Source organism: Alosa pseudoharengus, unplaced genomic scaffold, assembly GCF_046254945.1.
Source record: "Alosa pseudoharengus isolate Yale_2024_CS ecotype anadromous, Long Island Sound unplaced genomic scaffold, YU_APseudo_1.1 YU_APseudo_1.1_scf_14, whole genome shotgun sequence".
Lineage (NCBI taxonomy): Eukaryota > Metazoa > Chordata > Actinopteri > Clupeiformes > Clupeidae > Alosa > Alosa pseudoharengus.
Genome location: NW_027468609.1, coordinates 33,247,516 through 33,260,585, shown reverse-complemented (window position 1 = coordinate 33,260,585; position 13,070 = coordinate 33,247,516). Strand labels below are relative to the sequence as shown.

At 45.0% G+C, this 13,070-nt stretch overlaps 1 protein-coding gene across 1 annotated transcript in view; it reads right to left on the bottom strand.

Moving 5' to 3' along the window:
• LOC143122657 (transmembrane protein 132D) overlaps window positions 1-13,070 on the bottom strand; it is a 115,487-nt gene that overhangs the window by 47,502 nt on the left and 54,915 nt on the right. The window contains exon 3 of the mRNA XM_076283438.1: window positions 11,527-11,670. Within this exon, the coding sequence (XP_076139553.1) occupies window positions 11,527-11,670 (144 nt within the window). The remainder of the gene's footprint in view (window positions 1-11,526; window positions 11,671-13,070) is intronic.

Below are 13,070 nucleotides of genomic sequence, written 5' to 3'. Positions count from 1 at the left end.
CGTAAAAGATTCATTAAACATTAACAAAGCCGCTGGTTGTGTTCACAAGAGCAAATTACATAGCTGCGCTACTGAAAAGTAAGGGCTGTAGATTGCGGAAGATTCTCCAAGCGAAGGGCTGTCAGCATAGACAGCTTGCAGCTCTCGGTTTGGCACAAAGTCTCTCGTCTCCCTAACAGTCACGTTTCCATCATGACTGTGACGAACCGAAAGAGAGGGAAAAGGGACTAATTCATGATCTGTGGCAAGAAAAAAGTAAATCCTCACGTGACCGGGCTAATTAAGTGAAGAGATGCACACACACGTGACGCACATGTTCATTCACACGCCAAAGTCCCCACATAATGTGGCAGTACACATGCATATACATACCCTTACCCATGTGCACTCGGAGGAGCATGTGCACGAATCACACTGACAAACACAATATTCATCTTCCATTCCCCTATGCTATATAAACACACCAAGATGTCTAGCCAACATATTTTTTTATGTGAGCATTTTATGTTATGTGCGCCTGTACGTGTACACACACACACACACACACACACACACACACACACACACACACCCCTTGAGAGCCACTGATAGTTCCCGATCAGAGAACCATCCATATCCGCACATATATTTCATGCCCACTGTACATATGTCTCATTACATTTCCCTGCATTCAGAATCCTGAGAGACTGAGGCCTATATCAACATGCATGGCGTCAGAAGCTGGAGGGCCCCTTGGAGAAGGAAATGTGCAATTCCTTGAGATTATGCTGAGCAGCTCGCCCTGTGAGTGATGAACATCCAGCTCTCCTGCTCAGTGAGAACCTATGGGGGGGTAGCACACCCACATCACCACCCCCACCCCCTTTATACCTCCCATCAGTAATTGGAATTGCTCAACCATGGAATCTGTAGACTAATTAAAGAATCTAAATCGCACGGCGAGCGCTTTACATTTTTCTCTCCATCCAGTGCATCCTTTGTGCACCAACATGACTGCATGTGCCACATGAATCATGCATTCATACCGACACAAACACATGCACAAGGACAAACAAGTCCAGTGCAGCACGACCATCCATCCGCTGCTAAAGGGCTAGCCGTATGCATGCCTAGCTAGAGGGCGGCACTTGAGCATGATCAAGTGTTTGGGGCCACGAGGCAAGATACCTTCCAAAATGTAGCGAGACTGAGGCTGAGCTATATGGGGATTAAATAATTCCCTTTGAAACTGCAGCCAGTCGGCCTGCTACCATCCACTTTTTTTGTCTCAGAGACCCCAAAAAAAGGAACTTTTACTTGCTTTCCCCTCCAATGCATTCTCTGCGCGCAACAGTCAAATACAGACTATCCAGTAAGTGCAAATATTCTCGAGTTCCTTCCTTGATATCGGTTTCAGACTCCAGATAAAAGTTTTTTGCATACGCAAGTTCTACTTTTCATTAGTAATGGTCTGCATGGTGGATTCAATTTACTGTCCCAGAGCTGGTCGTAAAATAATATTTCAACAGTTTAAGTAAGCATGTGTGTGTGTCTCGGTGTGAGGGAGGAAGGGCCCCAAAAGATGAATATCTAATTCTCTTACTCAAGGCACTTCTCTCCCATTTGTAATAAAGTATGAACAGGGAGGAGTTAATGTCAACGATGAGAACAAAAATTAAAAATTTGTCTGGACCAGTGCTCTGTCATGGGCATATACCCACTGCTAAGCCCACACACATATATTTTCTCCCTCCCTCTCCCTCCCTCTCCCTCCCTCTCTCTCTCTCTCTCTCTCTCTCTCTCTCTCTCTCTATGTCTCTCTCTCTCAGTGCAGTTATTACCATCCTGATGAATGAGCTCATGCAAACTCAGATGTAATTTGGGCTATTGTCCTGTTGGACTATGCAGATTTCTGCTGCAGTGCCACCATACCCCTTCGCCATATTCATAAGCTCATTATGGATGTGTACATACCATGGAAATAGCTCTTGTACAATTTAAACCAAATTGATGGATTGTTTGCTGGATATGGTAATACTGGCCAGAGGCACTGCTGTGAGTGAGTCACCCTGTACTTTCTGTAACTGATCTCCCACTAATGTCCTTCACTTTTAATGTTTTTCTCCTTTCTGTTGTCCTCGCTCGGGAAGAAAAAAAGATCAGAGTTATTTTCTATAAACACATGTTGCAGCATGCTATAAACTAGGGAACACCCCTGACAAATTCGTAGCTGCATGCATATTTTACTGGCTGGAGAGGACACATGCTGGGTGCAACATACTGTATGCAGCAAGGCTTATTTTTAGGAAACGTCAACTGCTGCTGCTTCAACACTTGCATCACAGTACATCATAGTACATAGCAAAAAAAAATAGGCAAAAATATGAAAGGAGTTAAAGAAGGAATGGCCTGATACCACTTCAGACACCGCCGACCCCCCCCAGCCCCCACCCTGAATCACACCCCCACCCTCGCCTCACCAATGTCGCCCCTCAGCCCTGCATGCTTTTAAGGAGATGCGCTACCTCCACTTCAATCCCACAAACCCCTATCGCTAATCAGTGATACCATCGCCCAATGCAAGGCCACCTGAAATGCATTCAGGCCAGTAAATTAGACTTAAATCAGATGTCCCAAAAAGTGTGTGTGTGTACAGTGTGTGTGTGTGTGTGTGTGTGTGTGTGTGTGTGTATGTGTGTGTGCATTTCTATGTGTTTGTAAACCAGTTGCATCCCAATATTTGTATTGCCACTCATTCATCACAGGTACTATGGCAGCTGAAAAAAAAAGATGCCCCTTTAATTCCCCTCACATCGTTCTCTTTCATGGTCAAATGTGTGTTGTGTGTGTGTGTGTGCATGTGTGTGTGTGTGTGTGTGCACGCTCAGTCACATGTTTACGGTGATGTCTACCCCTGTTCCTGAATGTGTCTATTAGTAGCGCCTGCTTGTTTAGCATGTACATCACATCTGGGCGTGCACAGCGCATCTCCATCCCGCGTGCTCTCCCAGCTGCCGCTACATGTGGAGGACCACGGCATATTAATTGTCTGCCATTACTCTTCTTTGTTTGCCTCCACAATCAAGCCTGCATTTCTTATGTACTTACATGAAGGGGCCCTAATGCAGGGATGACAAGCCCACTCCCCCTGCTCTGGTAAAGAAAAGGGGGGATTTGTAACGTTGGCCGTCACAGGCGTGATCGTTAGATGGATTTAGGGCATCGATCACACATTATTTAATTTGCGCAAGTGGCATATGAATCCTGGATGAGTTGTGCAAGGGGGCCTGCACAGTTGTGCAATCATAAAGCGCTTGTAGGGGGCCGTGGGCTGAGCCTATGGAATAATAAATGAGAAAAAATTTGCAGGGAAAAAAAAAGAGGCTGATTTATTTGCAGAGGGCTGCCATCATTAATGAAGCTCCAGAAATGGCCGTCCCAACTCTTAATGCAATAGAGGGAGTTTAATCTCTGCCTCTGCCTATGTGTGTGTGTGTGTGTGTGTCTGTGTGTGTGTGTGTGTGTGTGAGTATGTATGTGTGTGTGTGTGTGTGTGTGTGTGTGTGAGTATGTATGTATGTGTGTGTGTGTGTGTGTGTGTGTGTGTGTGTGTGTGTGTGTGTGTGTGTGTGTGAGTGAGTGAGAGAGAGAGAGAGAGAGAGAGAGAGTGTGTGTGTGGTTGTGTGTGTGTGTGTGGTTGTGTGTGTGTGTGTGTGTGTGTGTGTGTGTGAGTGAGAGAGAGAGAGAGAGAGAGAGTGTGTGTGTGGTTGTGTGTGTGTGTGTGTGTGGTTGTGTGTGTGTGTGTGTGAGAGTGAGAGAGAGAGAGAGAGAGTGTGTGTGTGTGTGTGTGTTTGCGTATGTGTGTGCTGTACACGCGTGTCTGATTTACACGGCGCCCACCCACTCCCGGGCCCTTCAGTGGCTAGCGCATGTGTGTGGAATGGAGAATGTGTTTCCATGGTGCCCCCTCCACCTCCGTGACAACAACACTGGATGGATATTAGACGTGCTTGAACCTCTGCTCCTCTCAGTTTCACCTCATACAGTTCACCTCATACAGTCACCTCGCGGCTCCCCTCTCTCCCCCTCCGCCTGACTTCTCTCTTCTCTCTTTTCTTCTGCTCTCCGTATTCCTTTTGCCACTTCACCTCCTCTCCACACGCTCTTCTTTCACCATCCTCTGTCTCCCATTACTCTTTTGCCTCCACCTCGCCCCTTGCTCTCTACTTTCCGCCCATTTCTCTTCCGTCTCTTTTCTTCTTCCTTTCTCTTCTCTTCCTCCCGCACTACCCAGTCACCTGCCTCTCGCTCGTCACTCCTCTCAATTCCTCCCTCCTCTCCCAAACACTCTTCCTCCTCCTCTCTCTCTCTCTCTCTCTCTCTCTCTCTCTCTCTCTCTCTCTCTCTCTCACACGCCATCTTTATCTGTGTTTGCAACGCAAGTGCTGGCGGTGTTCAGCTCTGCAGTGGTGCTGGAGAGCCCACAGATAGAAGCAGGGTGGGAGCGGGTGGTGTTGGGGGGTAGGTGGAGGAGCTGGGGGTGTCAGCAGAACCAGGCTGGCCTCTTGCGATAAGACAGAGGGTAAGAATCCAGGGTGGCAATTTAATCCTCGCCATCCTGCAGCAACTGGATATCGCCAACCGCAGCCAGCTCTTTCTCCCTCTGCCTCGCACGCACACACACACACACACACACACGCACATGCAAGCAACACATGTAACCTACACACACACACACACACACACACACACACACACACCACCACCATCCAAGCAAACAACACGACACACCGACTTACTTAAATAGCGCTTTTTTTCTGCCATGGTGGAGGTGCCAGCCGCCTTTGGGAGTGCCAGGGCTTTCAATAAAATGTAAGTCACTTCACAAGGCAATGGCCACCTAACAACACTCAATAGAAGCCCCCCCCCCCCCCCCCCCGCCTATCGAGTCTCAGTGAGTCAGAGGGGTAAGCGGTCAGGTGTGGGAGCGGCAGGTCAGCCCAAGGCCAACAGCCCATGACACCGATAAGCAGCCTGATGTGACACCTGTAGACATCTCAATGCAGAAAATAAATCTGGTGCTTAGCAGACACTTTTACCAGGACACTGATGATCGTATATGGAATATGCCATTCAGTTCTGACCTGTGGATTAGCTGTTACTCTAGATATCAATCAATCAATCAATCCCAGGATTCTTGAGATCTCCTAGAACATGATATCATTCGCATCTAAGCATTTTCAGCAAACTCAGAGGCTGCAGTGAGAGCTTTTTGGCAGCTTTATTGCATCAGGTCATGACTTGACAACGCTCTCTGATGGGTGTTGTCAAGGTCACATTAACTACTGTCCTGGCCACACCAAGCCCGATGGGAGAGCTGCCAAAATAGCATCTCTTTTCGCACACCACTGATTCGTGGCATCATCTTACACAAGCGATGATTAGAAGATATGCGCCTGTACACCGCCACGGACGCCCCCACTGGCAAGCCCTCTACATAATCCTATAAGGGCACCTCAGCTTTAAAAAACATGATCGTAAAAATATAATAAAGCACCCAGAGGGGGTTAAAGAGAGGACGTGTCCACAGGATCAATGGCGTACACCATGCTTTATGACTGGCCACTACTCCACTAAATGAATGGCAGCGGTCCACTTCCCACGCCAAAGGGGACAGGAGGGGGATGGGGGGGGGGGTTCGTGTCAAGTGACCTTGGCATGGCGTGGAGTCTTTAGAAGCGGCCAGTGCACAAACCCCATGCCGTGTTAGAGGGGGGCTTTATTAGAGACAGCTGGGTGACGGGGAGAGTGACCCACGGGGAGCAGCAAGCTTTCTTCGCCGGGAGCCCCAGGAAGCAGGAACCGGGGGCTCGTGGCGTCCTTGGCAGATTAATGAGGTGGAGTGGCGGAGGTGGGAGCAGCGGGGTCACGCCATGGGTCAGGGGAAGGCCGCCTGGCTAATTAACCCATCCAGACGGCGCGGGGGCGCTAATGGATTAGAGCCAAGGGAAGGACCGCAGTGTCGTCGAGGTAGAACTGGGAAGGACGCAGCAGCCAGAGGTGGGTATTGTTTTGTTCTTAAGTGTTGGAATGCAAACACCCTACCCCCACCTCCCCCAAGCACGCACACAAACACACACACCCAGGGAATTATTCATCCCCAATTTACCGACTGACTGACATTGACAGCCCGTGAGGCAAGGAAGTGGATGGAACATGCGGTCTGTGGTTTATCAGCAGCTGGGATCTGTTCGGCAGGAGAGTGAAATTCCTCACAATCAAAATGCATTGACTGTGATGAATGCTTGTGTGTGTGTGTGTGTGTGTGTATTTATAGTGTATATATGTATCTGTGTGTGTTGTGTGTATGTGTGTATATGTGTGTGTGTGTTGTGTTGCTGTTTACATGCACGAACGTGCAAGTGTTTCCCCTCAGCCATCCCTCAAGTTCATCACAAATCCGTCGCCGTCACTGAGATTTCTTATCAGAATGCTGCATGGGAAACGATACCTGACAGATGGACTCCCAGACTCATGTCTGGAATCCAAATGAAATGCTCTTGAGGAAAACCGAGAGCAAGTCGCATGCAAACAAATTACACCCTGACATGTTTAGGGTGTCTTGACATCAACATCCCCAGCAAGCGGTTTATAAATGCAGTGCAGTTTGTGGGATGATCAGTTCTTTTTCTTGCATGTCCGTTTAGTGTTACAAGGCTGAGGATCCATCACCCGAGAGAGACACAAGTGAACTGTCGAAACCTCAAAAACAACAACATACAATATTCATCACTTTGCCCAGGCTGCTCCTGCTGGAAGAGTCAACAGAATGTGATGAAGCCATGCTGAATTATTGGTTTGTTAATTCTAAACGTTCCAAGTTTGAATCTGATGCTCTGGAATCCATGTGCTCAATATATGACACAGATGTATTTCTCCGACACACTCAGCAGAAGCTTATGATGTATAACTATTTTAACTAAACTAAAACACATCACTCAAGATGACAAGTGCCCTAAAGCTTGGTCCAAACAATATTATGGAAGTGGGCAAAGCACATAAAATCCCACCTGCAATCAAACCTTCAATCTCTTCCATGCCAGCAGTAAATGAGTTAGACTATACTAGAATGGTGCGACATTTAGAATGTTAGTGAGTCATCTCTTGACGCTACAAATGGAGGGGTCGAAGGCACAGGTAGGCTACCAGATAAGGAACAGAAGAAATCATAGACAAGAAAGGTATGGCACTTTGTTTTAGAAGCATAACAGTGAGGCACATCACATATTGGGATGGATTGCCTTGCTCTATGCCGCTCTTTGAGATACAGGCCAGAGGTATACATGAGGACTAACATGTCCATTTGGGGTTGATTTTCATCTTAAGAGTCAGAGCATCTTGGAATAGTAGGTACCAGCTGCTTGTTATGCTTGCTAATTAGATTTTCAAAATACAAAATACCCCATTTTACCATCTGACTGGTCCACCTCCTGCTTAGGGGCAGGAGAAAACGTCCATGTCAAAAACAGTAAGGACAGACATGCTCTACAACATGAACATGATACAATGAACCTTCTGAGAATTAAATACCACTACAACTGCAATTCTAGTTGATACGTCAAGACAAAAGAACCCCTCACTCATGTCATTTAATACTGGAAAAGGACAACTGCGCATATTTGGGAGGGATGAGTTCAGGAAATGTTTCTTAGGGATGCTGCCAATCAATAAGGCTTAAGAGGCAATGCATTGTATTATTAGCCTAGGAGGAATTGTTATTCTGTCTTGATTTACTGCCAGGGGTTTCCATAATAAAGGCTGCCGGGAGACAATATACATTGTGTATAGTTTTGGTTTAGTTGCTCGGGATTCTTTTCTTTTTCTCCAGCTCAACTGTTTCTTAAGCACTGTATTTCTCAGCACGACACAAGCTTTTGTTCTCCTCTCTTTAGGTTTGGGAAATAGGGGCTTTGAGGACGGTATAATGGCTTAGAGAATGTGCTTTTGCCCGAGGAAAGTCAAGAGTGTGTGATTATAAAGAATGTGAGTGGTTATAAGAATGTGGTGTTATGAGTGTGTTTGTATAAATGTCTATTTGTTTATGGGTTGTGCATGAGTGGTTGTGCACTGCCATTTTTATGTATGTGTGCCACATGCATATGTGTGTGAGTTAGGGTGCACATTTATTTGTGTGTGCAAGGGTGTGTGTGTGTGTGTGTGTGTTTGTGTGTGTGCAAGAGTGTATATGTGAGTGTGTGTGTGTGTGTGTGTGGAAGGGTGTATATGTGAGTGTGTGTGTGTGTGTGTGTGTGTGTGTGTGTGTGTGTGTGTGTGTGTGTGTGTGTGTGTGTGTGTGTGTGTGCGTGTGTGAATTCAGGGTTGTTCTCACTGGAAGCATATCTGCTCACTGCACCAGGAACTGATCCCTCATTTCACAGCCCGTTTGAGAGGAATATAAAAACATTTAGTGGAACCATGCAGGGAGAGAGAGAGAGAGAGAGAGAGAGAGAGAGAGAGAGAGAGAGAGAGAGAGAGAGAGAGAGAGAAAGATCAAGTCAGGGAGCTCAAAGAGAAATAGAGGGATGGCTGTGAGAAGACACTGAATGAAATTTAAAAAAACGAGTAAAAAAACGAGTATTATGGGTTGGTCATATCCTACATTTGGATGATGGATTCGTTTCGCGTTTGATAGAGATGAGATTCGAGATACTTTGATGCTTACTTGGCAAATCCTGACACTCAGACATCGACTATCACATGTTTAATCTCAGGGGCCATAATTTTGTCAGTTGTTGCCTCCTGTGTGTCTTATGATTCTCACCAGAAATGGGAGAACACATCAAAATGTGTGAGAGGACAATCATCTAGTACATAAAACCTTTAAATACATATGTATTGTTATGAAACTGACAGCACACTTAATTAGTACTATAGGATAGCACAGTAGTATTAATTGACTTTATGATGGCCTTAGCAGTTACATTCATACATAAACAACACTATCCTACAATTTATATTTATTCAATAACTATCTATCTTTTTTTAAATTATATTTCTTTAAATACATTTTGGGTTTTGATGTGTTTTCCTACTGTTATTTGTACCATTGTGCTGAGTGACTGGAAGTTCGGATTTCCCCTTGGGGATTATTAAAGTTTTTATCTATCTATCTATCTATCTATCTATCTATCTATCTATCTATCTATCTATCTATCAATCTATCTATCTATCATTACAGTGCAAAGGTATATAACTAAGGCTTCATGCACTAGCCTAACAAAGCAGTGTTGTCAACCCTCTCAAGCTTGGAAAGGCTCTCAATACAATCAAATAAGGACAGTGTGAGCTTGAAATTATTTATAGTAATGACTTGGTGTGCATTTCATTTCCCACTTGATGATTTCTTTACATCAAATATGGAAGACTACTTACTGTAGATTATACTCTGCATCTCTCATCAGTCTGCTGACAAGACAAAAAGAATATTGAGAGAGAGAGGCAGTAAGTGTGTGTGAGAGAGAGAAAGAGAGAGAGAGAGAGAGAGAGACAGAGCGGCAAGAGAGAGAATGAACGGAACCTAGAGTTCCACATCTCCACCTGTCTATCTATCCCGTGACTCCCTCAGCCCGACTCAATCATCCGAGCAGCGGCGCAGGAGAGCCGACCCCTGGCAAGCCTAATCTAGGCATCCACAAAAGTAACTGAGAACTGTTTGAGCAAGTTCTTTTCGGATCTCATTAGGGCTATGATGAGGAGAAGGAGATAAAGAGAGCAGGAACGAGAGAAACAGAGAGAGAGAGAGACAGGGAGAGAGAGACAGAGAGAGAAAGAGAGAGTGAGAGAGAGAGAGGGAGATGGAGAGGGGGAGAGAGAAATTCAGCAAGGAGAGCTGAAATACCGCAACTCATTACGGATACTTCCTCCCCTCGGGGACAGCAGTAGACGCCCGCTCTGCCAACATTGCGGCTAATTTATACATCATGGTGTTATAATGACCTCTCCTCTGCTGGAGCGGATGAGCTGAGCAGCTTTCACTCATGATAACCTTCGTCCTACCTCATCATTTTTTCTCTTTTTTTATACAAAAATGTTTCTCAAACTTAACCTCATTTAGAGGAAAGCTGGATTCGCATGACACATGCTTAAGAGCTGAGACAATCTGGAAAGTCATTTTTATCGTAAGAGACCTGACTCAGGTCAGGCTGACCCCTCTGTGCTCGCTCTGATAAACCCGGGCGGAGGAAGTCATGACGGGCTGCTGCCCTTCCCTGAGTCCACCAGGGGAAACCTCTGCAGGGACGGAGCCAAGGGAATCCGCACGGCATTGAATATTCTAGGCTGTGCTTTAAGCATGCTTCATGCATGAGGCTGAATTAACTAGATGGATTGGAGCTTCCGGTGCCTTCTCTGGCTCTTGGAGCGAGTGTAATATCCAACACTACCTTTGGATGATATCTTAACACACGTTATATTCTTTTATAAGTCTCAATATTAAGACAAAATATGAATCTCACTGAGAATAGAAAAAAAAAAGATCAAATCAAACTGTGAAATGAAAGATGACTCATGCACATAGGCAGCAATTTTAGTGGGTCCAAATTATATTTTTTTCCCCCTCTTTTTTAATTTCTTGTCAGAACAAAATGGCCTCCTGAGGCTCACAAGCTGTGAAATGTTTTCCTCTCTCTCCTATAAGCTTAATCTACAAAGTGACACATGTCAGGAAATGTTGGAGTAATGCAAATTGCCTTTTTGGGGAGCGAGGGGAAAAAAAGCATCAAGCACAAAAATCTCAACTTAATTAACATCGAAGTAAACCTCTTTTTTTCCCCACCCAGTCCTTTACTCGGGCTTAACAGTCACATTCCTGAGATTAATTTACGTATGTAAATGCCACCAAAGGACTCGTCTGGGGAGATGATGAGTGTCGTATATGCATAAGGAAGCACAGCTGTCTATCAAAAAGGCACAGGGGCTCAATCGTTTCATTCCGCCCGGCTGAGGCGAAAGTGGGACGGAAGGAAGTGTTTGCAGTTGACTCGGAAAGGCAGTGTTGTGCGATGCAGTGGTCAGAGAAAAAAGACCACAACTGGACTGGTTGCACATTCTAAACCCAGAATTCCAAAGGGCTGGCTGAAATATGGGTTGATCAGAGGATGATGCGGAATGGGGGAGACATGCCCAAAGGAGATGGCAACTTTTGTAACTTTGGGCATTAGGGTTTAACTTTTTGCACTTTTTCTCAACTGTGGGCATGGTAAGAGAAATGGCAAGATCAGAGGAACAGCCACGGGTTTCTTTTTTCACGACGCCTCTTCCTTTTATAGCCAAGAGCTGAAATCTCTGCTTTCAATCAGAGAGAGAGGGGAGGATATCTCTTTTCTTCTGACTGAGAGACTCTTTTTCACATGAAGTGAAAACAAGAGATACTGATGGAATAGAAGAAGGGTGCCATTAGGGTAGTGTGTGTGTGTGTGTGTGTGTGTGTGTGTGTGTGTGTGTGTGTGTGTGTGTGCGCGAGTGTGTGTGAGTTGGTAAAGCACTGACCTTTGGCCAAAGTTGGCGTCCTTCCTGCGGCAGTGTAAGGTCACAACCCGGTGGCCTTCGCTCCGCGCGTCCTGACTGACGGTCCACTGAGTGGGGTTACTGGCCCGCGCCCCAAGAAACGCCACGCCGTCTTTCAGCTTCACCCTGTTACAACACAAACGCCACATCTCTCAGTCACAGACGTGGGAAGGTCACAGAGTACACAGCAGAGTATCACAGCAAAGAACGTATCTAACAACTGGAACAAAATCAAACAATATTAGGACAAAAGCAGGTCAAGTCACATTATAACAATAAAACTTCCACTAGTTCTTTAAAAGAAGATAAAAAGAATCATTGTCTTCCAACACAACGGTTTACAATCTGCTTCCATGTTCTTACAATAGAGTCACATCTACTTCTTCACTGTAGTATTTTTTGGTTTAATCTTGCAAGAGAAAACGCCTCAAGAAAAAAAAAGGACATATAATAGAATCACCTTAACTTAAAAAAATCTTAAATCAATGAAGCTAAATATGCATTCATCAACTGTGAATTATACTCAGTCATCTTTATTGTATTATACCGTACAAGGCTAAGGGCAATTGCATTAAGATCACATAATAAGCAACAATGGAAATATGTTTAACACAAATACTGTATTATTCTCAGACAGACATGGCAACATAGAACCACTGTGTTTTGATGTTTGAGTCATGTTGGGGATGCTCTGATTATCACTGAATGAGGCAAACACAGAGGAATAATGTGTAACTATGATGCAACCACTGATATGACACCCCGCTAGATGGCTTGACTGACTTTATTCCCCCTCCTGTCATAGAAGTCATCCCATAGTCATGATTCCTTCCCCCAACAGGCAAACATTTGACACACACAGACACACACCAAGTGCACGCACGCACACGCACACACACACACAAACACACGTGCGTACACAAACACAGACGTGTATCAGACACAGTCACACAGACACAATGACAGACACAGCACAGACACACATTTTCTCTCACACACACACAGTTTTGCTAAACTGTACAGTAGGTGTGTCTCAGTGTCTGCTGCTTCAGTGACATTTTGCAGATTCTACCCTTAGTTCAGCAGCAGGACTGGACAAAACAACTTTCAAATGAGCCGCGGAGACATCAAACCTTCTGGTTTCCATAATTTAAAGTCATATTTATGTTGCCAGCCACAAGACCAACAGATTTTCTGATGCAATATCTGGACACAAGGGTATGTCAACATAGGGTGGGATTTTTTATCTTATTATTTTTTATTTTTATGTGTTCTTATTTATTTATTTGTTTGGCAGTGCAAGGCCCAAGCACTGTCTTTGCAAATGCAGCCAAGGTGTGTATGTGCCTGTTTGGATATTCCATAACAAAGTCTGTCCTGTAGTCTCTTAATGCAAAATGACCTAGACAAAAAAATTACTCAGATATTTGCAGACCCAACTCAAGGAATTACCAACAGGATATTCCCAAACTAGATTTATAGTGACATTTAGAGGCATTCAGTGGTCTCAATCATTACAGTTTATT